We start from the raw sequence: 25,588 nt of genomic DNA, 5'->3' as shown, positions 1-25,588 counted from the left end.
AAAAAAAAAAAAAAAAAAAAAAGGACGGACGCGGTGGCTCACGCCTGTAATCCCAACACTTTGGGAGGCCAAGGCAAGAAGATCACCTGAGGTCAGGAGTTTGAGACCAGGCTGACCAACATGGAGAAACCTAGTCTCTACTAAAAATGCAAAATTAGCCCAGTGTGGTATCGCATGCCTGTAATCTCAGCTACTCAGGAGGCTGAGGCAGGAGAATCGCTTGCACCTGGGAGGCGGAGGTTGCAGTGAGCCGAGATCGCGCCATTGCACTCCAGCCTGGGCAACAAGAGCGAAACTCCATCTCAAAGACAAACCAAAAAAAAGCAAAAAAATAACCAGATGGTCCCCAACTTACAATGGTTCAACTTAACAATTTTTCAGCTTTACAGTGGTACAAAAGTGGTATGCATTCATTCTGTATAAACCGTATTCTGAATACCAAAAAAAAATTCCGTTTTGAGTATTCACAAATTACGTAAGATATTCAACACATTAGTGTAAAACAGGCTTTGTGTTAGATGATTTTGCCCAACTGTGGGCTGATGTAAGTGATTGTGCTTAAGGTAGGCTATGCGGGGCTAAGCTGTGTTCAGTAGGTATTTTTATCTACTTATTTTCCAACCAACTTAAGATGGGTTTATGGAACTATGACCCCGTCGCAAAATGAGGAGCATCTGTACATTTTTCTTTCGCTTTTTTCCTTAATATGGCTAGCTGATTATGCTAGGGGGACTAACATATTTTTGGTCTATGTAAGGCTGAGTTCCATGTCTAAGATGTTTTTTGAAGCCTTAATTTTAGCCCACATTTTCTCTCTTTTGGACTACCGCAGTAGTTTCCACTGTATTGTATATATGCAGCAGTACTTATTCCACTGTATTGTAATAATGTGTATATTTTACTCCATTGTTTAACGAACTTCCTGAGGCACAGATTGTTTTAGTTATTTTAGCTCAATATCTGCATCATAGTAGGTGTTTTAAAAAATGTTTAGAAAGTGAAAGAATAACAAATGCAAAATAGGTTTGCTAATCATTATAAACCAATTTTATGAGATCCTTTTCCAAGTAGCAAAATACAAAATGACAACATTTTATAGTAGATAAATGAAACTTAAATACCCCATAGTGGTGAGGTGTGACAATGGCAGTAAGCAGTGTAAGATTCAGAATATTGTAACTTTTATCAACAGAGGTAGAAATGTGACTGTTTTGCTATTCCATAGTTGTCTGGCTCTATGTTTTTCCCCCCGCCCTCCTTTAAAACACGTGGACACACAAAATAGAAGTATGCTGTAACATTATTCTCTCCCTTAACAACTTTCTCTATTCGTTTAAATTTTGTTTCCTCTGGAGTATGTTTTAGTGAGTTATACTTTCACTGAGAATTGCCCATTTTCTCCAAGTTTCCAAATTTATCTGATAGAGATGAGCAAAGTATCATTAAGATTCCTTTCCCCCCGCCGTATTTGTGGTTATCTCCCTAAGATCATATTGTATTTTCTTCTTTGCTTAGGCTGGCCATTTTATTTTTACATACCCTCCTCCCTTCCCCCTCACAGCGAACCAGCTTTTGGCTTATTTCTTTTCTGTATTTATTTATTTTCATTTTTGATCTGTTAATCTTTTCTGCTTTCTTTAGGTTTATTTTATTGTTCATTCTTCAACTCCTTGAGTTGGATTCTTAATTATTTTCATTCTTGCTTAACATTTGAGGTTATAAAGCTTTTTCTGAAAGACAGTACAAAGGTGCTAATATATATATATATGGTATTTCCATGGTTTTCTAAATATTCTGAAATTTTGATTTCACTCTTTGATTCAAAAATAAAGTTTTCATGAAGAAGCTTATTGTTTTCTGATTTTGTAATTTATTTCTGCTTTAATGCATTAAGATCAAAGGATACTGTTTATACTACTGCTTTTTTGAATTAATGAGGCATTCTTTGTTTTTAGGGTACAGAGTTCAGTATAATCTGCTTAGATCTACCTTACTCTGTTTAGACCTTGTACATTCTTAATTATTTCTGTCTACTCCATTTCTCATGGACTACTGATGTGTTTGTCTGTTTCTCCTTGTTTTTAGTTTTTCTTTATAAATGTTTATGGTGTTATTTGGTGTAGTATGATTTTCACTCTTCCACTGTTAAAGTGGTCTTCTTTTATTTCATTTAATGTGTTTTCCCTTGAGTTAAATCTTATGAGATCATGACCCTCAAATGGGTTTTTGTTTGGAGAAGGGACCTTTGGAGGACATCAGGGCTGTAGATTTCAGAAAGAATCAGCAAAAACAGTTCTGTGTTCTCTCTTCCTGAAGAGGCATGCACCTCTGCTTCAGAACTTCACTGTCGTTGGAAATACACATTATTTTATAGTTCTGAATTCTCATCTGTTTTTGTTAAAGTATGCTCACTTCTGTTAATCATTTTTCTTACAGCTTTGGGGTTACTTCCAAGATGAGAACAGGAAAATGCTGAATTTACACCACAATGTTCAAACCAGAAATTTCCCTCTAGGTTTTTGATAACGTTTTCCAATTACATAGGTACCTACGAGAACACCACACCTTTTCTCCCACTACTCTACTACCCTCTTCAGGCAATATAGCAAAAGAAACATTTTACATTACCATATAATCTAGGAAACAAAAGGAACCTCCCTTCCCCAATATTTTTTCTGCTTTGCAACATCCTCCCTAGATGTGGCCAGGCTGACAGTTTATGTAGGCATGGCTCTTTTTCTGTATATTAACTGTATATAGACATATATAATGTACACATTACTTTAAAAAGTTAAAGGGAGTCATTCCAAACTTTCTTTTCTATCTAACAATGTGTTGTAATTTCCCACATAAAACATTTACTCATTAAATATTAAATAAGACTTTGCCATGTTCCCAGTACTATGTAGGTATTCTGGATTCATTATTAAATAAAAATTAACAAAGATCCCTCTTCTCATGCAGCTTATAAACTGTAGCAAGGTTAGACAGACAATGGGAAATAAAATAGTAAATTACCTAGTATGAAGGTGATAAGTGCCATGGAGAAAAGAAAAAGAGTTAAGGTAAGGGAGTAAGGTGGGAGGGTGGGTTTAATGCTGAATAGAATGTGGAGGCTTCATTGAGGAAATGGTATTTGGGCAAAATCCTGAAGGAGACAAGGGAGTATGTCAAGCAGATATTTGAGGGAGAAAGCATTCCAGGTAGAGGAAACAGCTAATGCAAAGCCTCTTGAGACAGAAGCATGTCTGGCATGTTTGAGAAATAGCAAGAAAATCAACATGGCTATTTTTGGGGGGTGGGGAAGACTCAATTTGTTGTGTATATTCTCTGCAGTGGAATGTTTTTCAAGTGATTTTGATTCAGTTTCATAAAGAATAATCGCAGGTATCTAAAAGTGGGATGTGCTCATTTCTATTAAACAGAATTACAAAGCCTGTCACCAAGAGCTCAAAAGAGGTTGGATGCTCCTGGATAAACTGTAAGGTCACTTCTAAATCAATGATCCTGTGATTTTTCCTCCTTGCCACTGGAAAGGCCAAAGTTGTAGTCTTAATAATAATATGCTCAATCTTCACCCCATCTTTTCTCTAAATATGTGGGCATGGGAAAGAAAAGCTATGGATGCCTCTAGGGATGCAGGTAAAGGTATCAGCACCAGGATGAACTACAGGAGTTCAGACAGCCTTTCAGGTTTGTGTGATGAAGAACTACAGATAAGAATGACATGGGGCAAAGATGGAAAAGGAAAGATGATACAGTTGGATGGGGAAGAGGAGAGCCAAAAGGTGGTGTGAGTGCATGTAACAATGTAGTAGGTTACTTCCAACCCATGTGAAAAAGATTAGCTGTGATGCTCACATAACTAAATCTTTTGAAACTAATTTCAGTAAATGAGGTATGATTTTTTAAAGTTTCCTTTTAAGAAGTGTATTTCCTACATGAATTCAGATTGTACTAATAGAATATTCTAGAATATCAATATTCTATATGAATATTCATATACAGTTAGCTAAAGTTCACCTTTATACTACACACACACACACACACACACACACACACACACACACACACACACAGTGGGTCGGTCCAATGATGTAAAGTCGAAAGTACAGGTGGTTTGCAGACAGACTTAGATTCAAACTCTGAACCTGCCTTCCTGCTGGGTGATGTTGAGAAAAAGTACTTAAGTATAAATGCTGACACAAGGAAAGCCAAATATAAAAGTATAAATATCTTACATAAACAATTTGAAGAGAATCTACAACAAAGATAATCTTGTATTAAAGTTAGTATGAAAATAGCATAAAGACATCCTCCTATCTATTCCCAGTTTGGGCAATATTGATGAAAATAACCAAAATGATACAAATAATGAAGTTTTTCACACTGTGCATTACCTGGTTATTCCTAAATTTAGTTATTATGATCCATAGCTGGTAACAGAGGAAAAAAACTTCAGTGCTTATTCAGAGCTGTTTGTGATCAAGAAGAAATCATTCCATAGGAATATATCCTTAACTTTTGTTTTGCATACTAGTTGGACAATGAGGGTTCCAAAATTAGATACATAAAAAATACCTGACAACATATTCATACTCTTCATATTCAACAGAGTATGAATGCTATTAATATTCTATTTAAAGGTAGCTTTATAGGAGGAGACAGCCTTGATGTGACCACAGGTACCTACTTCACCACCAGCTTTTTGATTATCATGCCTCTGAAAAAGTGAGGCAAATGTTACTACTAGCAACAAGTAACATAATAAATGTAAAATGAATCATTTAAGTTTCTTACCTTCTTCAAGGAAACTTAAGTTCAGAAGGAGGTTGTGTCTTCTTGAATTTCACCCAAAGCAAATGGGGCTCTGACAGCATTAACTATGTTTGTTTTTTTTTTTTGAGACAGAGTTTCCCTCTTGTCACCCAGGCTGGAGTGCAATGGCGGGATCTCAGCTCACTGCAACCTTCGCCTCCCAGGTACAAGTGATTCTCCTGTCTCAGCCTCCCAAGTAGCTCGGATTACAGGCATGTGCCACCACACCTGGTTTTTTTTTTTTTTTTTTTTTGAGATGGAGTTTTGCTGTTGTTGCCCAGGCTGGAGTGCAATGGCACAATCTCGGCTTACTGCAACCTCTGCCTCCCAGGTTCAAGTGATTCTCCTGCCTCAGCCTCCTGAATAGCTGGGATTATGGGCATGCACCACCGCGCCCGGCCTAAGTTTTTGTATTTAGTAGAGATGGGGGTCTCCCCATGTTAGGCTGGTCTCTAACTCCTGACCTCAGGTGATCCACCAGCCCTGGCTTCCCAAAGTGCTGGGATTACAGGTGTGCGCCACCTCACCTGGCCAGCATGAACTTTTAATAATATGCAAAAGCTATATAACTAAGACATTTGCGTATTATAAATTATTTATATGATATTCAGAAAATGATCCAAGGATCAAGCTAAATTTTATTCTTCTAGATGACCCTCCAAGGGGTAAAAATGCTAGATGAAAAACACATAGGAATTTATGGAATTGAAATCATTGCCAATATATCTTTAAAATATGCCCCAATCGACTAAGCCATTACAAAAGTAAATAAGAGTTTTAAATTAATGAAATAAATGCTGTTAAAAGGTACATAATTTTAAAGCAATCTTTATTTGCACAGTAATTGCTATGACAATCAAGCATGTTACCCGTGAAAACTGAATGGGTATAACAGTAACCTCCTAACAACATGTGGCGAAGTATCCTAAGTATTTTGAGCTCCTGGAATGAATGAAGAATGAAATTTTACTTTTTTAAAGAAGATTTTGCTCACAAAAATGTGTTCTAAAACTACCACCATAAAGCAAGATATTGGCAGTCCCTATAAAGCCTATATTACCATAATCTAATTTTGCCTTCTTAAAAAAACAAGAGAAGCAGTTAAATCAGATTCTTACCAGCCTCTTTAATAAACCACTTATTTTATTTTATTTTTTACCTGTAAAATAGCCACTTCATTACGGAGTTGACTTTCTTGTTTTGTGGGGAATCTCATCTTATCAATTACTTTAATAGCCACATCCCTCCCAGTCTTTCTATGTTTTCCTATTAAGAAAAAAAGAATAGGAAAGAATGAAGCAAACTGACAGCTTTATTAGGGAGTTGTCCACAGACTGAAATTTATATGTATTTACTCTTGAATTTTCTTTTTGGCTCATTTTTGTTCTTTCTCCACACTCCTTCACTCACCTTTAATTTAGGAAAAAATTGTTTTCCCCTCCATACATAACATTTGCCCCTAATAAAGTCAGCTGCATTATCTAAACAGGAAAAAATTTGAATGAACTTGTTGCTGAAAAGTAATCTACCTTGTTAAATAAATGATAGTTAATTACCCTGACCTAGTCCTTCAGAGACTCTGTCAAGATGGAAATACTGTATGAATGAATCAATTTTATTCTAGATTCAGTGAAGTCAGCACAGAGTGATTTAACCATGTACCCACAAACTCTGGGTGTCTCTGTATTCTAGAATCTAGATATAAAAAATTTGTATTTGTCTCTATGTTCTAGAATCTAGATATTTAAAAAAGATAGAAGACTATTATAATAAACAGTCATTCCCTCATTTATTAATTCAAACTAACTAGTTATACCTATTATATACGAGGTATGCCTTTAGATGCTACAGATTAAGCAGTGACAATGACAGGTATATTTTTGGTGTTTGTTCTTCGAATATGTACGTGACTCGCTCTTCTCTACATAGCTATTTATTTTAGATTAACTCATTTGTCTCAATGGCACAATCGTAAGTCTACTTGAAAAGACTGAACAAATGTGTGCAATTTTGGTAAGAAGCCAAAGGTACCTCAGACAGTTCTTTGTTCCTTTGATGACGGGAAGTCCTCCAGAGATGTAACTACTCTTAGAACTGACAAATCTGAAGTTGCAAACCATAGATACTGTATATGCATGCAGAGTCAACACATTTTCTGGGCAACTGTTTTATGTCACAACACTAGGTGCTAGGAATACAAAGAAAATCCAGACATCTCACAGCCAACCCTCCAATAAAGTTCAGTGGGAAGACAATAATATAAACCCAAAGGGTAATAGATATTGTGATAGAAGTATGTATGTTAGGTAGCACGAGTACTAAAGGGGATCAATGTTTTTATTTGATGGAGAGATAGGTATGGGGACAAGAAATTTCCACAGAGGAAACCCTTTAGTTGAGCCCTGAAGTATGAAAAAATGTTCACTAGACAGACAAAGGGGTGGAGAAGGAGCAGAGAGGCAAAGGGTATGGAGGCATGTAAATAGGACTGAAAGAAAGAAAGCAAAGAGGAAGTTGCAATTAGAACTGAGGCTAGAGAAGCAGGGAGATTCACAGCAGCCTTGAAATCCTCTGCTAAGGAAACTGGCTATGAATCTGTAGATGACTATGAACCACTTAAGGGTTCCATGTGAGGTAATACTAATATCAGATGTGAATTTTCTGAAAGATTCACTCCAAGAGTTGTATGAAAAGGTAAGAATGGAGGCAGAACAGCCAACTAAGAAACTACTGTACCAAGTCTTAACAAGGGGTAACAAGGGTTTAACATTTCTTCTGTATCTTAGTACCTTTACATATATTAAGTTTAATTAATATTTAAGCCCTATGAGCTACACAGGTCAGGTTTTATTAGCTCCATTAAACAGCTGAAGATGCTAACGCACAGTGAGGTGAAATGACTTCATCAATATCCTAAATCGCAGAGTTGGATTTCAGGTTCAGGTTTTCAGACTTGATACAACAATCATGCCAACAGTAGACAAATGGTGCCATTTGTGTTGGAATACTAGTAGGAAACATACTTCAATGAATAAGCCCACTCAGCCCAACATAAACTTCAAACCATCTCCCCGCTGCCTCCGACAAACATCTCTATGTGTGAGCTACAAGAAGAGATAAAAAATACTGTAAAATTTTCTGATTGTTACTTTTTAAAGTTTGCAATGAAATTAAGGAATGAATACTCAAATTACAGTGAGAAGGATTTAGCTGAAAGATACAAGTCAGTCTTTGAAAAAAAGGCCACTGGACAAAACTATGAGATGACAAAACAGCTGGCAGATGTTTCACATTTTCCAGTTTTTAATGTGCACAATATGCAAATGGCTGTAGTTGCTTACCTCCATAAACGATGCCAAACTGGCCTGAACCAAGCACCTCATCTGCAAAGATCTGGTAAACAGTACTGATATCCTGGTAGGATAAAGTAAGCAGTTAGTATTATTTATTTCTATAATACAATGTCAACATCTCTTTCTTCAAATACTTAAATACATTTTTGTTTATGTTAGAAGCAACTAATTTCCATAAAGTGCAAACTATTTTATGAAAACATAGGCTATTTTCTATAAGAGGTTAAGCCCAAATTTTATGTGCAAGTATAATGTATTGTGTAAGACTTTCAGGAAAAAAATGCTTTGAATTTTAAAAATCTTGTATTTAGGCCTGGCGTGGTGGCTCACGCCTATAATCCCAGCACTGTGGGAGGCTGAGGCAGGCGGATCACCTGAGGTTGTGAGTTCGAGACCAGCCTGACCAACAAGGAGAAACCCCGTCTCTACTAAAAATTCAAGATTAGCTAGGTGAGGTGGCGCATGCCTGTAATCCTAGCTACTTGGGAGGCAGAGGCAGGAGAATTGTGGGAACCCAGGAGGCGGAAGTTGAGGTGAGCCAAGATTGTGACATTGCACTCCAGCCTGGGCAACAGGAGCGAGACTCCATCTCAAGAAGAAAAAAAATCTTGTATTTATTAAGTAGTGATCTCTATAAGTAAATTTACCTAAAAAAATTAGAAATGAAATTTTACCTATTTTACCTTTAAAGAGATTTGCTCTCTTTGGTTTTGAAAGAAAACTCAAAAGTTCATATTACTGGGATTAGCCTGACTTTGAGACTGAATAAAAGAATACGTATGAGAGAAAGTCTGTAACTCAAATCCATTCCTCTATCTTTCCTCACTGCTCTTTGCCCTTCCCTTTTTTTTTTCTTTTTTCTTTTTTGTAGTATCTGTTGCTGTGAGAACTAATATACTAATTTGGGATGTTTAGTGTCAAAATTGCATTACAGGTGTGACTGATGAAAAAAAAGTGGAACTTCACTTAGCAGACCCACACTTATAAAGACAAAGCCTCAGCCCTGCAACAAAAGCCAGTGAATATGCATGTATATGTGTTAAGTTGTAATTAAAATTTTAAGGTTTGTAAGAACCATTTTTATAAACCTCCCAACTTTAATCAACTTTTTGTTTAACCAAATTTTGGTTCTAATCAGATTAGGAGGCATACAGTGTATATATAATAACTGCTAGGAAAGTGTGTGTGTATATATGTGTATATACAATTGTTAAAAGCCAGTTCTGAATCCTTTTCCCCCTATGACATGGATGGATATATCCTCAGTTCCCATGGGATTATTCAAAATTTGAGCTCTCATGTTTTTTGATATTCCTCCGTCTCTCCCCAAGAATATGGTGTCTATTCTACCTCCCAACAGGACAAGAGACTCAGATTATATCTCTGAAATTCTCTATCTCCAGTAACATTACTAGAGTCCAATCTTCATTGCAATCTTAGAAATCTTAAACAACATTTATATGTTAAAGAACTGTAACAGCTAAGTGCCCCAAGTAGAAAAGAGAGATTTTAATCTGAGAAATTATATATAACAAACAACTGACTTCCTTTTCTAGCCTGTTTTCCCTCTAGTCCAGGGGTTAGCAAACTCCGGCTTGTAGGCAAAATTCGGCCTGCTACTTCTTTTTCTATGGACCCTGATCTAAAAATGGTCTTTAAATGACTGGACAAATCAAAATAATATTCTGTGACATGTAAATATTAAATGAAATTCAATTTCAGGGTCCATAAAAAAAGTTTTATTGGAACATAGTCATGCCCATTCACTTATATATTGCCTATAGCTGCTTTCTTGCCACAACCGCATAGTTGCATAGTTGTATATGGTCTACAACAGGGGTCCCCAAGCCCTAGGCCACAGACTGGTAACTGTTTGTGGCCTGTTAGGAACTGGACTGCACAGCAGAAGGTGAGCAGCAGGCGAGCAAGCATTACTGCCCGAGCTCTGCCTCCTGCCATATCAGCAGAGGCATTAGATTCTCAGAGGAGCGCAAACCCTACAGTGAACTGTGCCTGCGAGGGATCTCGGTTGTGCATTCCTTATGAGAATCTGATGATCGACATGGTTCATTCCGAAACCATCTCCCAACCCCGACCTCCATGGAAAAACTCTTCCACAAAACCAGTCCCTGGTGCCAAAAAGATTAGGGACTGCTGGTCTACAAAGCCTAAGATATTTACTAAAAGTTTATGGAAAAGTTGCTGACCTGTTGTAAAACCCTAAGCATACCTATATACACCAGCCAAACTTAATTTATTCATCATTCCTTAAGAGTCCATTTCCTGCTTCCCTGTTTGTTCATCCTGGTGCTCCCTGTACTTGCATGAAAGGTTGTTCCCCAACCCTCATCCCTTCAGCACTTCTGTCAGTAATCCATTCCATCCTTTCAGGTATAGCTCAAATTGCACTTCCTTTAGGAAGCTTCCCCTGCTGACCCCACAAGAAGTAATGTTTGCCTTCTCTCTGAACCGGTCTTATCATTTTGTAATATTCTAATGTAACTTTTTCTAGTGAAAAGTTAGCTTTATTTTAATTTAAAAAATCTGCCTTAGTTTCCTCTATAAAGCAGAACTCCTTAGGGAAGTTATCAACCGTAAAGTCTAGCCTAGTACTTTGGGTGATGAACCAATTTCTCTAATAAAGATTTTCACCTTTTATTTTCCTTAATTACCCAGTTTACATGTTAGCTATAACGATTACTTACCACATTCTCCTGAATCTGACAATTAGATACAGAGATACTTGTAGACAAATCTTCTGTAAAATATAAAAAAGACAGTTGAGAAAAGGACAAAATTTAGTATATGAAAATAATATTAATCTTTACTGACATGTGAATGCTCATGGTATATCAAACTTTAAAAAGTTTAACACACAGTTAATACAATTATGTACATTAAAAAAACCTACACATACAACCCATCAATAGGAAACTAGATGATACATCCATACAAAAGAATACTATCTCAACATTTAATCGATGATGTAGGGCTATAAATACTGAATCAGAAAGTCAGAAAGCTAGTCATGATTATTACTGAGTTAAAAAGGGAAGTTGCACTGTAATCCTAGTGCATTAGGAGGCTGAGGCAAGAGAATCACTTGAGCCCAGGAGTTTGAGACCACCTGGGCTACATGATACCCTATCTCTACAAAAAATTTTAAAATTAGCCAGGCACAGTGGTGTGCACCTGTAGTCCTAGCTACTCAGGAAGCTGAGACAGGAGGATCCTTTGAGCCCTGGAGTTTGAGGTTGCACTGCACTCTCACCTGGGCGACATAGCAAGACCCTGTCTCTTGGTGGGGACGACGGGAAGCGGAGTCTAGGGAATTGCAGGGTAGCGGTGCTTAAATTAAAAACAAAAGTCTATGATTACTTCTGGTGAGTAGAAGAGGTGGGGTTGGGGAACAAAGAGTTTTTATACACTTATAAATTGCTTGCATTTTATAATTTTATAATGTTGCGTTTTTTTGGTACTTTAATACATTTATTACCTGAAATAAATCACTTCTTTTAAAAAGTGTTTAAGTGCCTGTATTATTTTCTGAGGAAACAGTCCTAGTTTTAATTAGAATGACATAGAGTTCTGTCTAAAAACCTCCAAAACTTAAGAACCACTGTGAAACATCCATCTACCTACATCCATTCCAACCCAAAATCAGTACTGAACACCAAACATGTACACAGTCATGATCCTCATCACACCTGTCTCAACTAAATAATGTTATCCCTCCATCACTCCCATTCAGCTCTGCCTACTGTATTCCTACCTGAGGTTCAAATCAGGTTCTTCTGTGAAGTCTTGTTTACTCTTCCTGTCTGTATCTGAGTTTTTTAAGTAATGTATTCCTCACTTTTGCACTGTACTGCTTTATGCTACCATCTAATACCTTTATATATCCCATCTCTCCCTAAAGAGCTTTTATGATTTCTGTATTTATTTTGTATTTTAGTTCAGGGCCTAGCACAACAGTTGTACAAAATAATACAGCTAAACTAAAATAAACTACATTTGGAAAGTTGTTGATACGTATTTCCATTTGAGTGTATTTCTCAAATGAATGAGTTATGTGTCCCCGTAAGCAACACAATGTTAATGAGGGAGAAGTGGCATTATAGTGACCTTTCGATTGTTAACTGTTTACTTTTGAACCTTTATCCAATTTAGGTTTAATTATATAAATTTTGTTGGTGCAAGACATGTTTCAATGATTTTTAAAATATTTCTGTATGCTTTCTGACTTCACAGATTTCATGAGTGTGATGTGAACCGTAATACTTTATTGCCTGTTTATATCCCACTATAAAGCAAAATATTAATACCAGTAGTAGGCATAATCCAATGAGACTTTACGGATGCCAAGCACTGTTCTGTATCTTACAGGTTCTCTTTCATTTAATACTGAAAACCCTATGAAGTACTTACTATTACAGTGAGGTAAAGTACTTGCCTGATCATGTAACAGATGGTTGAGCCAGGATTTTCATGTAGGAAAAGTGACTCTGCCTAGCACTGGGCATTGTATGTACATATATATACTATAACCAATACAATTTTATAAAAGAATTAACCGGTCGGGTGTGGTGGCTCACGCCTGTAATCCCAGCACTTTGGGAGGCCGAGGCGGGTGGATCACGAGGTCAGGAGATCGAGACCATCCTGGCTAACATGGTGAAACCCCATCTCTACTAAAAATACAAAAAATTAGCCGGGCATGGTGGCTGGCGCCTGTAGTCCCAGCTACTTGGGAGGCTGAGGCAGGAGAATGGCATACCCGGGAGGCAGAGCTTGCAGTGAGCTGAGATCGCGCCACTGCACTGCAGCCTGGGCGACAGAGTGAGAGTCTGTCTCAAAAAAAAAAAAAAAAAAGAATTAACTAATGGTATTGGTTACTAAAGACAAAGCTTAGGATGAACATTAAAAGGAACAAAGGAACACAACCATACCCACAAAGTGCTTAAGAACTAAAGAGGAGAAAAAGCCATCAAGAGGTTTATTGCTTACTGTGATCTTTCCCTTGCCCTGGAGAAGTGCAAACACTTGCTTGAGGAGTAACAGGCATGAGGGCTTGGCGAATTGCTTTTTCCCAGCTTTGTGCTACATCAAGTCCAACTCCAGTGGCAGCAAGAACAGGATTATGAGAGCTGTCCCCATTGTTCTCACCAACGAAGTATACCATAGTATCAGTAATGATTTCAAAACAGTGTGGATTGCTGCCTTGTGAAATGTTTGTGAAATCTCGTGGTGAAGATATGCGGAGAATTTCTGAAAGTGGAATTTCCTGAAGTAAAAAATTAAGCATTGAAAAATAAGAATACATCTTTGTTTTTACTTTTAAATACACTAAAGAACCAGAGATAGGCATTTCAATGAATGCCATTCAGACAGACACAAGTATGCAACATGTAACACACAGTCGAGTCTTATGACATGGCCTGTCTTGAATGAGCTGCAATGTCCAGCAATGCCAGAGGCAGAGTATGGACTATGATAACTAAGCCAGTAGCAGATCATTAGGATGCAAGGAAGGAGAAGATTTAGGAGAGTAATCTGCCACTATTTCCAACACTTCTAACTTCCAACCGTCATTAACTCAACTTCACAACTACTTATCTAGTGGCTGTAGTCTACAAGATACAGAAGTAAGTAAGAAGTAAGTAAGAAGCAGAAAGTAAGTAAGCAGCAGAAATAATGGCAGAAAAAGCAGAATCTTGGTCAGTTGTTTAAGCCACTCCATTCTGGTTCTGTCCACCAGGGTAAACTGTAGCAATTATTATGTTTTTAGTCTACTTCCTAAGGCAAAAAAACTTAAAAAACAAACAAACAAAAAAACACCTGCTCAAAGCAAGCCATTAGTTCCCATTCTCTCTTACTGACCTAACTGCTTGGTTATAATCTTGCTTGCTGTCAGTTCATGATGTGGCAAAACGTGGAGTAAGCCAAGCAAGGAAGACTGTAAAAAGGAGATTAAGAGCCAAAACAAGCAATTGGGAATTGGAACCCAAGGTAAGGGTAGAAGGTGGGAGAAATACTAAATACCTCACTGACCTCTTCTGGACAGGCAATGATGATGGGACTTTCTAAGCAGTCTAATCTAAATCATAGTATCCAGAAGGAAAGCAGCAGCAACCTGACAGGCAAGCCAGAAATAAATAAATACACAACAACAACAAACAGTCTGGTAGGAGAGCTGCTGTGGGGGAGTGAAATTTGGTATGGGAAATAGGTGCTTCAACAAGGAACCTAACAGTGACTTCTATAAATCATACTAGCTAGAGTCATTATATATATTCAAATATAACAGTTAATGAATATTAGCTGAAAAAAAACACACTGTTTTAACGCTTATATTTTTTAAAATGTAAAATCCTTACCTTATAATACTTTGAACCAGATTCATTCTGAAATAATGTTAGACATTTGCTGTCAAGTCTCCAATAATGCCTCTTTCTCTATAAAATAAAATTGGAAAACTGTGAGGTTCAAAATGATTCCTCCAAAGTGCTTGTACCTAACTTTTCCCTTCATTTACATTCATAAATTTGTATTTTGAATAAGATTCATGAGATTCAAAATTCTCAAGACATAAAAGGATGTGTGGTGAAAAGCAGCACTCCCACCATCACTCATCCCCACTCCTCACCCTTACTCCAGGCAAAGCATGTTACCAGGTTTCTGGGAATCCTTTTAGAGAATTTTATATATGCACACATGAATACATATATATTACACACATACAAACACACACATAAAAATATGTAATATACCTATAGGCTATATTTCTAGAAGTTGATTCGCTGGGTCAACAGACATGTGCACATGTAATTTTGCCTGATAGTGTTATATTATTTTACACAAGATTTGACCCAATTTATAGTCTCTTCAGCAACATGAGAGTCCCTAGTTACTCACACCCTCACTAATGCAGTATGTTAACTTTTTGATCTTTGCTATACTGAAAAATAAAAACTGATATTTCAGTGAAAGGTTAAAGTGATATTTCTTTTATTATAAATGAAATCAAGTTCTTTTGTGTAAGAGTCATTTGTATTTCCTGTGAAACTCTCTGTTCATATTCTTTGTTCATTTTCCTATTGTGTTGTGGTCTTTTATCAATTTGTGGCATTCTTCACATCTTGTGGAATTAACCCTTGTTTAGAATGAGCTGAAAATACTTTTTCTAGTTTCTCATTTGTCTTTACTTTTGGATTTTGCCACATATAATTTTTTAATGAGATTGAATTTATTGATCTTTTATTCTTTATTATTGAGTTTGTAAAATAATTCTCCTAAAGTTTCTTCTGTTAAATTTCTTTACATTCAAATCTCTGATATTTAGATTTATTATGTATAAAGTATGAGATATATATATATATATATAAAACTTTATCTTTTTCAAAATGATACATGGTTGTCCCAACACCATTTACTGAATTAACTATCTTTCCCCGTTAATTTGATGTAATAGCACCTTTGATATACCATTAAATTCGCAAATGTAGGCACACCACTTCAAGTTACATTCGCAAGGATATGAACTATAAATATGCAGTCTATACTGTTGTCATCACACAAAACTTTACGCCAGCTAAATGTATTGGGTACATTTTATTCTTAAAAGGTTTACTAGAAAGCTTGTTTCAATAATCTACTCAGCAAACTTTAAAAATAAAATAGTAGCTACTAACATTTATTGGGTGCTTCCTGTATGCCAGACACTGTTCCAAGATCTTCTCATATATTAACTGATTTGGATTTATTAGGTGGTTACCATTATTATGCCCGTTTTACACAAGGAAATGAAAGCATAAAGAAACTAAGTAACTTTCCCAAGTTCATACAGTTTTATAGTAAGTTACAGAGACTTAGGCAGTCTAGCTCCAAAGTCTATGTTCTTAGCTATTATACTACACTGATTCTTCAAATCTGTTGTCTACTAGAATGTCATCATTCCTTGTCTTTGCTGGATCTAAAAAACAACTTGCATATTTACACCAAGTTAAAGTCTACATAAAACCAAATATGCTTCCTTCCTATCTTTGGTAATTAGTTGACTTTTTAGATGAAGTCTTAGTTCCTTCTATCTCTATTTGTGACTCCATTGTGTTTCGAGTTAATTGTTTTTTATTGTGGAACAATCTCAGATCCTTTTTGAATACTGACTGCTTGTCATTTTTTTTTTTTTGAATATTGACTGTTTGTAAAGACAATACATTAAATATTCTGCCTGTTAAAAATTCCTTACAAATTGATAATTCCAGTGCATCTTTTACAAATTGCGGCAGTGTATATAATGTCTTAATATATATCTCATCATCATTTTGATTTAAAAAATGCACAAAATGAAACTCATAACAAAGTCTTACTAACATATTAAACGTTTTTGATTACTGACCAGGTTATCCCTGCTGGTGTAATGGACCATCCACCCTTCCTTCACCATTGTGCTGCTCTTCCTCTTTGTGTGCTTGATGGACTGTACAACCCTCATTAGCGGAATATTATTGCTTGTTGATGGACTAAAAAATATTTAAAATTTATAAGTTTGTGTAGATTTTTAAAAAGTCATAAATACTGTAGGAACATGAAGCTTTCTGAAAGATAAGCTAAAATTTTCAAAATATCTTAGTAAAATAAACAATGGCTTAAGAAAATTAATCCTGTTATGATGATACATAATTGATTCTATTTTAAACTAATATTTTAAATCCTATTTACTTGTCATGAATGTTTTCTGGAGGATCACAAAAAAAATAAAATAAAATAAAACAACAATGAGCAGAGCAGAAAGCACCCTCCCAAACTGAAATATTTGGAGCCCAGGAGAGGATCTCATTTGGGCTTGCTGTTGAAGAGTTTTCTTGCTGTAGGCAGCATGATAGACTAACAAATGCATAACAAGGCAAAATGCAAATATATAACTCGAATTCACATGGCTCAAATGTCAAACCCAGTTAATCATGTTGTTAGCAAAATGTACCTCTACTAGAAGTTATTTAAAGGAAAATGATTTACAGATACTAATTAAGAAAATGTAATGAGTCAAATCAGGCAGCACTGAAACATGGCTCAATAACTAAAATTTGGGATGTATGTATAAAATACACTGTTTTGAAATGTGGGCCTCAAACAGTTAAATACTTTCTTTTTTAAACTATGAAGTATTCATGATTAAGAAACTAGCTAGGTTCACCGGGCGCCGTGGCTCACACCTGTAATCTCACCACTTTGGGAAACCAAGGCAGGCAGATCACAAGGTCAAGAGATCGAGACCATCCTGGCCAATATGGTGAAATCCCATCTCTACTAAAAATATAAAAAATAGCCGGGCGTGGTGATGTGCGTCTGTAGTCCCAGCTACTTGGAAGGCTGAGGCAGGAGAATCGCTTGAACCCTGGAGGCAGAGGTTGCTGTGATCAGAGATCACGCCACTGCACTCCAGCCTGGCGACAGGGCGAGACTCCGTCTCAAAAAAAAAAAAAACCCCAACTAGCTAGGTTCTGGAATAGTCTCCAAAATGGGTAAACAACATTTTTGTTAATAATGCTAATGATACTAATAACTGTTCTTTAATGATAAGCCAAACTGAATAAATGACAACTCAGCCATCTGAGATTGTAATAAATGACTCATTTTAAGTAACTCTTCGTTTCCAATGAAAAACAAAACCTGCCAAAATGGGGACATTTTGCTACAAGGTAGTATATCCTTTAGGCTACAAAAACTGAATTTCTATGAGCACAGTGGCATATTTAGAATGGTTTTACAGTCTAATAGTATTTTTACAAAATGCTAATAGTCAGATTAACTGTGGCAATATGAAAACTGCCCTCAACTTCATCACCATTATCCTTGTGCAACATTTTCATGAGTATATTCTTTATTGCCGTTTCTACTACCACTTAAAGCTGCCTGTGTGAAAAACAGGTTGCTTTAACTGGAAGTTCAATACTGATACCTTGCAGTGACTGTTCTACAACTAGGTTTTATATCTAGAACATACATAAATAAAGCATTTTTCTTTAAAACAAAACAAAAAACAAACAAAAACAAGGATTCTCATACCTCCCCATCTTGAGTGGATGGCAAGGGTGATATAATTTATTTCGGAAATACTACATTGCATGTAAAAGAATTAGCCACAATTTATTTAGATTTTAAGTTACTTTTAAGGTCCCACTTAAAGAGACATGGCTTTTCTTTTTTTTTTTTTTTTTTTGAGACGGAGACTTGCTCTGTCGCCCAGGCTGGAGTGCGGTGGCCGGATCTCAGCTCACTGCAAGCTCCGCCTCCCGGGTTTACGCCATTCTCCTGCCTCAGCCTCCGGAGCAGCTGGGACTACAGGCGCCCGCCACCTCGCCCGGCTAGTTTTTTGTATTTTAGTAGAGATGGGGTTTCACCGTGTTAGCCAGGATAGTCTCGATCTCCTGACCTCGTGATCCGCCCGTCTCGGCCTCCCAAAGTGCTGGGATTACAGGCTTGAGCCACCGCGCCCGGCCGAGACATGGCTTTTTCTTAATGAGATCCTGAACTGACCTTGCATCTGGAAGTAGCTTGTAATATGTATATATGTTACCTGATTGTTTTAACGGCTTCTTCATCTCTTTCCACATCGAGATCAGATGGATCCAAGAAGAACATCTTATCTTCTGGGGGAGATGACTCTTCTGTGTCATCCAAGCCCCGACTACTATCACTATTTATGTCATTATTGTCAATATCCATTGGTATATCTGTATCTGTTCCCAGACTGGAAGGTTCTGGTAAAATTTTAAATGAATTTCAGATTTTTGTATTAATAGAGGAAGTCTATTAAATGTGAAAAAAGTCTTAAGAGTCTTAAAATGTAAGAAAATATCTTTATGAGTTAAGTAAAGTATTTCTCTTTTTTTTTTTTTGAGATAGAGTTTCACTCTTGTCACCCAGGCTGGAGTGCAATGGTGTGATCTCGGCTCACTGCAACCTCCACCTTCCAGGTTCAAGCTATTCTCCAGCCTCAGCCTCCCGAGTATAGCTGGGATTACAGGTGCCCACCACCATGCCCAGCTAATTTTTGTATCTTTAGTAGAGATGGGGTTTCGCCATTTCTACTAAATGGGGTTGGCCAGGCTGGTCTCGAACTCCTGACCTCAGGAGATCCACCCACTTCGGCCTCCGAAAGTGCTAGGATTACAGGCATGAGCCACTGCGCCCAGCCCAAGGTAAAGTATTTCTTAAAGAAGATACAAAATACACAAACCATAAGGCACAAAGTTAATTAATTCAATTACGTTAGAATTTTAAATTTCCACATGACAAAAGATACTATAAACGAAGATAAGCCACCACCATTATGGTCAACTGATTTTTGACAAGAGTGTCAAGAAAATTCAATGGGCAAGAAATAGTCTTTTAAGTAAATGGTGCTAGGATAACTGTATATCTACATGCAAAAGAATGAAGATGTAAATCATATATAAAAATTAACTCAAAGTGGACCACATAAAATGTAAGAGCTGAAACTATAAAACTCATAGGAGAAAGCATGAGAGTAGATCTTTGTGACCTTGGTTAGGCAAAGCTTTCTTAATACACCAAAAAGATAAGTGACAACATAAATAAATAAATAAATTGGATTTCATGAAAATACAAAACTTTTGTGCTATAAACAATACCTTACAAAGTGAAAGGAAAGCCCATAGAATGGGAGAAAATATATGCAAATCATATACCAGATAAGGGACTAGTATCCAGGGTATTTAAAAATTCTTACAACTCAATGAAAAATAAACAGATAAATAAATGGGCAAAGGATCTGAATAGGTGTGTTTTTCAAACTATATATAAAAATGGCAAATGAACACATGAAGATGCTCAATATTATTAGCCACCATGGAAGTGTAAATGAAAACTACAATGAGATACCACTTCGCACTACCTAGGATGGTTGTAATCAAAAAGATAAACAATAAGTGGTGGTAGGGATGTAGAGAAATCAGAATCCTCATATACTGCTAATGTAAAATGGTACATTTCTTTGATTACTAGTGAGTTTGGGCATCTCACTAGTAATCAAATGCACATTAAGATAAACTGTATTTTGTATCCATTTGTTAAAAGGTAGAAAAGCACGAAAACACAAATACATGAAGTATAAATTTTTTAAAGTCTTTAGTCATAGACAAACTATACTAATTCAGATTAACCGAAAGAGAAAACCAATCATGCTCTGTCAAGGTGTTATCAGTGCTATGGTCTGAATGTTTGTTCCCCTTAAAAATCTTAACTCCCAAGGCAAGGGTACTCGTTAGTGGTGGGTCTTTGGAAGGTGGAGTCTTTGGGATGGGTGCCCTTATAAAATATGCCCACAGGAGCTCCTTCTCTCATTCCACCATGTGAGAATGCAACTACAAGGTGCTATCAACCAGGAAATGGGACCCCCCTCACCAGACACAGAATCTGTCAGTGCCCTGGACTTCCTAGTCTCCAGAACTATGAAAAATAAACTTCTGTTGTTTATATGCTACACAGCCTATGGTATTTTGTTATAGTAGCACAAACAGACTAAGACAACCAACAACCATAGAAAACATGCCACAAGAGAAAATGTTAATTAAACTCTGCCAAAGAGAATTTTCATTCCTTTTATGCTTTTCCTTTTACAGAACCACTTACGTGAAATTTTTACCAGTCATGTAAATTGTTAAAGGAAAATTATGCTGAAAGGTTAGAGTCCTTACTGCTTCCTTCCAAAAAAAGGTACCTGCCTTGCTTAGTATTATCTTGAAAACAAAAAAAAAGGCCCCAAAGGGAAAATGGATAATGATTATTTGACAGAGAAAGGGACAATGAGGCAGTATAGTGTGTTCTAATCACTAGGGACTAAGGAATCAGACCATGTGGGTCTGGTTAACTTCCAGCTCTGCCACCTATTGCCTGTATTTCTGGGGCAAGTTACTTCATGTATTTGTGCCTCAGTTTACTCATCTCTTAGTACCTACCTCAAAGGGTTGTTCTTAGGTTGAAATGTCAATATATTTAAAGAGTTTATAACAGTGCCTGGTATAGCAAGCAGTTAGTACATATTAGAACTATGAAAGAATAGAGACAAGAGCAGGGTTTTAAAACAAGTTCTTTTATGTCTAAAAATGAAAGAGGATATGTAGTACCACTGGCTATATTAGACTACAAAGTAACAGGTGGCCAGAGGAAAGACGGGAAGGCATGATTACTAATAAATGTATACTGTCAGTGGTCTCTGTATTTTGCTTGATTATTAAATCAGAAGAAAATCTTTAAGAAACAAATTAGGAAAACAGAACCTTATCCAAAGATAATACACCAAAGAATCATGGCCTTTTCTGATCTTTCACAGAAATTAAGAAAAAGAATTTTACCTCCATTGAAAGTAACCTCTCCAAGGCAGTCTCTTGGTACTTTTGATGCACAGCGTTTATGGCAGTTGAATTTGCAATCTAAAATGAAAATATTCAGCGTATTAATTTATGTAAAAGTCAAGCAGTATCAGATATGCTTAGACTTTCTTTAAATCACTCACGAATAGAATATTAGTAATGATGATATTAAAATAATAACCACCTACAAGTCACTTTGGCACCCTCTGCAACCCCCCATCATTTTCTTCATTTGTATAATGAGGCTAATACCATGTGTACAACACTGCTGAAATGTACTGGCAGCTCCATATTTCCTTCTCTTATCTCATATTCATCTTTCTACACCTCCCATGAGAGTTTCTCAAGCTGATTAAATTCCCATCCAATTTATGTCAGATACATACTTTCAATTCCTAAGTATCAGGACCTAATGTATGTGCAGGAAAGAGACTGAGATCCAACAAACATTTATGAGGAACCAATAAGGACTTTCACATACAACCCTGTGAGGAAAGACTGAGTTTCTCCAGCACAAGGCCTCCCACTTGTACATAAGGGTTCTCTTCGGCCTAAAACAAACCTCAGAGTTGACAGCATTGCAGATCAGTGTCAGGTACAATCTGTCCCAAATTACTGTATAACACAGTTGTTTTCAAACTGTGGTCCCAGATCAGCTTCATTAGGAAACTTGTTAGAAATGCAAATTCTTGCACCCTACCCCAGACCTACTATATCAGCAACTCTTACGGGGTGGGAGGGTAGGGCTGAGCTCTGTAAGTTATACTAAAGTTGAGACCAACTGGTCTATGTCTAATACCACCTTTGAAATGCATCTATGAGTAATAACTGGGTGAAAATAACTTTAATACCTGACTAAGAATGTTTTTGTTACCCTTGGGAGTCAAGAAAATCCTGGGTATCATGCCAACAGCACAGGCTAAAGATCATTATATGACATAAACCCCATGAAATGTATAATTTGTTAGATAACAACATTTACATTATTTAAAACACTATCCTTGTTAAGACAGGCCCTCGGGAAAATTCATGTGATATTATCTTACACTATCTCAAACAATAGATTTGTGTTTTATCTCATGAACTTTGCAAATTGTGAAAACAACAAGGTTTCCATTTTCCCTTTGAAAACTCAGGCCGGGCGCAATGGCTCACGCCTGTAATTCCAGCACTTTGGGAGGCTGAGGCAGGTGGATCACTTGAAGCCAGGAGTTTGACTCCAGCCTGGTCAACATATCAAAACTCTGTCTCTACAAAAAAATACAAAAATAAGCTGGGTGTGGCAGCACCACTGCACTCCAGCCTGGGCGACAGAGCAAGACTCCATCTCAAAAAAAAAAAGAAAAAAAAATTCAGAGCCGAATTTGTGGACTACCTGCAGCAAGTACGTAGGTTCGAATGACAGGCAGGCAGTTTTAGTTCGAAATGTCCTTACCCATGTTTTTATTAATTTGCTTATGCTCTTTTATATTTTACATATGCTTTTAAGCTACCTTGAAGTTTTTATACATCAAAGTAGAAAATAAAGACAAACAGATGAATAAATTCTTGGAATTGTGTATTTTCTCAAATGATCCAGTATAATGGTTTTATCTTAATGAAATCATTTTTCTTTCGTAGACTGACAAATGAAAATACTTTTATGTTTTAAGTATCTTAATTCATACTATTAAAATAGGGAAATCACTGAATTATAATTATTAATAAATGAAGTAGCTTAACTATACTGAAATAAAACCTACCATTTTCTGAACCAATATAAGCATAGAAGATTCTTCGTCTAGAACCCTAAAAAGTTGAATAACCCAGTAGCAGAATTAACGGGTTTATGTAAAAATTCATTCATATTTATTTTAGTTCCACTACAAAATACTGTACTTTTCTGCATATGGTTTAAGAATGTTTCTGTTCTGCTAAGCAGAACAGCAGTATTAACTACCTTCATTAAGATTATTTGTTGGCTAGAATTTGTACATCTGTTACTAATGTTCTTTCCCAAAACATTTTTCAGTGGCTGCTTGCCAATACATTTTTATGTTGGTATTTTAAAGTATTAATTTATGTAGTACCTCATAGTCAAAGCAAGTTGTTGAAATAAAATTTCATCATGTTATAATGCCTAATAGTTATAAAATACCTGACAACAAATGTATAAACCTATTCCCCATTTGATTTCTCGTGTGCTGTCATACACTGTCAAGAAAAGCTTTATTTTCTTATATGCTTAAGCTTATATACAATTATCTTACTCTGTCTTGTAAGCAAGAATTTCTTGTTACAAAACCCTCAACCACAATGTTTTATTTAGATCACTTGATAATTCAATTCCACAAATACTTCTACTATATAAAAAGTACAATACCAAGAACTGCTAATTACATGAAAAAAGTATACAAGATTATACTTAGACTACTTACATCCTATCCTGGCTCAGTCTAATAATCTAAGACATTTACATTCTACTTTAGTTTTCACTCTACTGTGAAAACATAGTTTCTACTGTACAGCATTGCTGAGAAGATATGAGACAAAAAGATAAAATCATCTTTAAAAAGCATAAAAGCATTATATAATTATAAGCAAATAATTATTCCAGTATGCTATTAAAAACCTGTTTCATTAAGAGATGTTTTGAGAATACTATAATAGTGTGCTGGGTTAGTATCCAAATAAGGGTGGTCCCTATCATAATTTCAGTAGCTTCTATTACGTCCTACCTATTTCAGTGTGATTATTCTCGGGAATGACAGTTTTTGTACAATTCTCCTAACTACATACTTAAAAACAAAAAACCACAAAACTCTTGCAGTATGCTTATGTGTGTGTATAATAAATATTTAATGAAAAGAGGAAAGCGTTATTTTTATTTTGTTTAGTGTCTGGCTCTGGAATCAAAAAGACATAAAACCTCAAGGATCAGCTTTGCTGCCTACTAGCTATTCTATATTGGCAAGTGATAAGCATACAGGTGAAGAAGCCATTCTCAGAGGTCCACATTCTAGTTTTTCTGTTTACTAGCTACATGATCTTAAGCAAGTTACCGAATCTATGTCTATAAAATGAAAAATGACTCCTATAATTACTAACTCCTATTACTACTACTCCTATTACTACTAATAGTTAATAGTAATAGTAACTCCTATTAGTAACTCCTATTACTACTGGAATACTAACAAAAGCATAATTCACATATAATTGCTTTGAAGACTGAGTATGTAAAGTTTTGTTTACTGTTTTACTATAGTGCCTGGCACGTAATAATACACACTGCAGACAGTAGTAGTAGTAGTAGTTTACACACATATTTCTATTTTGTTCATATTTCTCTTTCCTTTATATAAGTTAACAATTATGAGAATAATTTCTTTGGCTAATGCTTCTGAAATATAAATATTTTAAACCTATATTTAATAACAAAAACAGACATAAATTTTACTTAGGGAAAACACCGAATCCTACCTTTACACTGCATTCCTTGTCGAAAGAGGCCTTTCAGTAACCGCTTGCAGTACTGACATATCGTGGGACGGGTATAAGAGTGAACAGCAAATGTGTGTGGAACTTTCACTCTGCACATTACCATCTTTTCCATCCAGATTGGGCGACCACTCCAAGAAGGAATTCTCTTACTTGGTTCCTGGTGAACATGTGACTATAACATAAGTAATTTTCATAAGTGTAAGTCAGTATTAAAAACAAAGTAGTGGGAGCAGAGCTTAACCACAAGAATCATTTATTTCAAACACTAAAGCCAAAAAACTCTAAAAACGTTGTTCTCAGCAGTTTCCTTTGCAATGTTTAATTTACCAATCTTTGAATGAGAAAATGCAGATTCTTTTGCTAATATTTATGCTTAAAAAAAATCTGGCCAGGCGGGGTGGCTCAAGCCTGTAATCCCAGCACTTTGGGAGGCCGAGGCGGGTGGATCACAAGGTCAGGAGATCGAGACCATCCTGGCTAACACGGTGAAACCCCGTCTCTACTAAAAATATAAAAAAATTAGCCGGGCGTGGTGGCGGG

The 25,588-nt window shown here is 36.2% G+C and overlaps 1 protein-coding gene across 2 annotated transcripts in view; it reads right to left on the bottom strand.

Moving 5' to 3' along the window:
• Window positions 1–25,588, bottom strand: part of PRKD3 (protein kinase D3) — a 78,310-nt gene that overhangs the window by 11,595 nt on the left and 41,127 nt on the right. For both annotated transcript variants that reach the window (XM_017860413.1, XM_017860412.1), the window contains 9 exons: window positions 25,028–25,220; window positions 21,551–21,628; window positions 18,751–18,934; window positions 16,570–16,693; window positions 14,549–14,626; window positions 13,179–13,455; window positions 10,877–10,929; window positions 8,160–8,232; window positions 5,978–6,084 (listed from right to left, as the gene is read on the bottom strand). In XM_017860413.1, the coding sequence (XP_017715902.1) occupies window positions 5,978–6,084; window positions 8,160–8,232; window positions 10,877–10,929; window positions 13,179–13,455; window positions 14,549–14,626; window positions 16,570–16,693; window positions 18,751–18,934; window positions 21,551–21,628; window positions 25,028–25,220 (1,167 nt within the window). The remainder of the gene's footprint in view (window positions 1–5,977; window positions 6,085–8,159; window positions 8,233–10,876; window positions 10,930–13,178; window positions 13,456–14,548; window positions 14,627–16,569; window positions 16,694–18,750; window positions 18,935–21,550; window positions 21,629–25,027; window positions 25,221–25,588) is intronic.

Source organism: Rhinopithecus bieti, unplaced genomic scaffold (genome assembly GCF_001698545.2).
Source record: "Rhinopithecus bieti isolate Rb0 unplaced genomic scaffold, ASM169854v2 scaffold_52032, whole genome shotgun sequence".
Taxonomy (NCBI): Eukaryota; Metazoa; Chordata; class Mammalia; order Primates; family Cercopithecidae; genus Rhinopithecus; species Rhinopithecus bieti.
The sequence above is the reverse complement of the archived record's forward strand: the minus strand, read 5'-3'. Positions and strand labels throughout refer to the sequence as shown.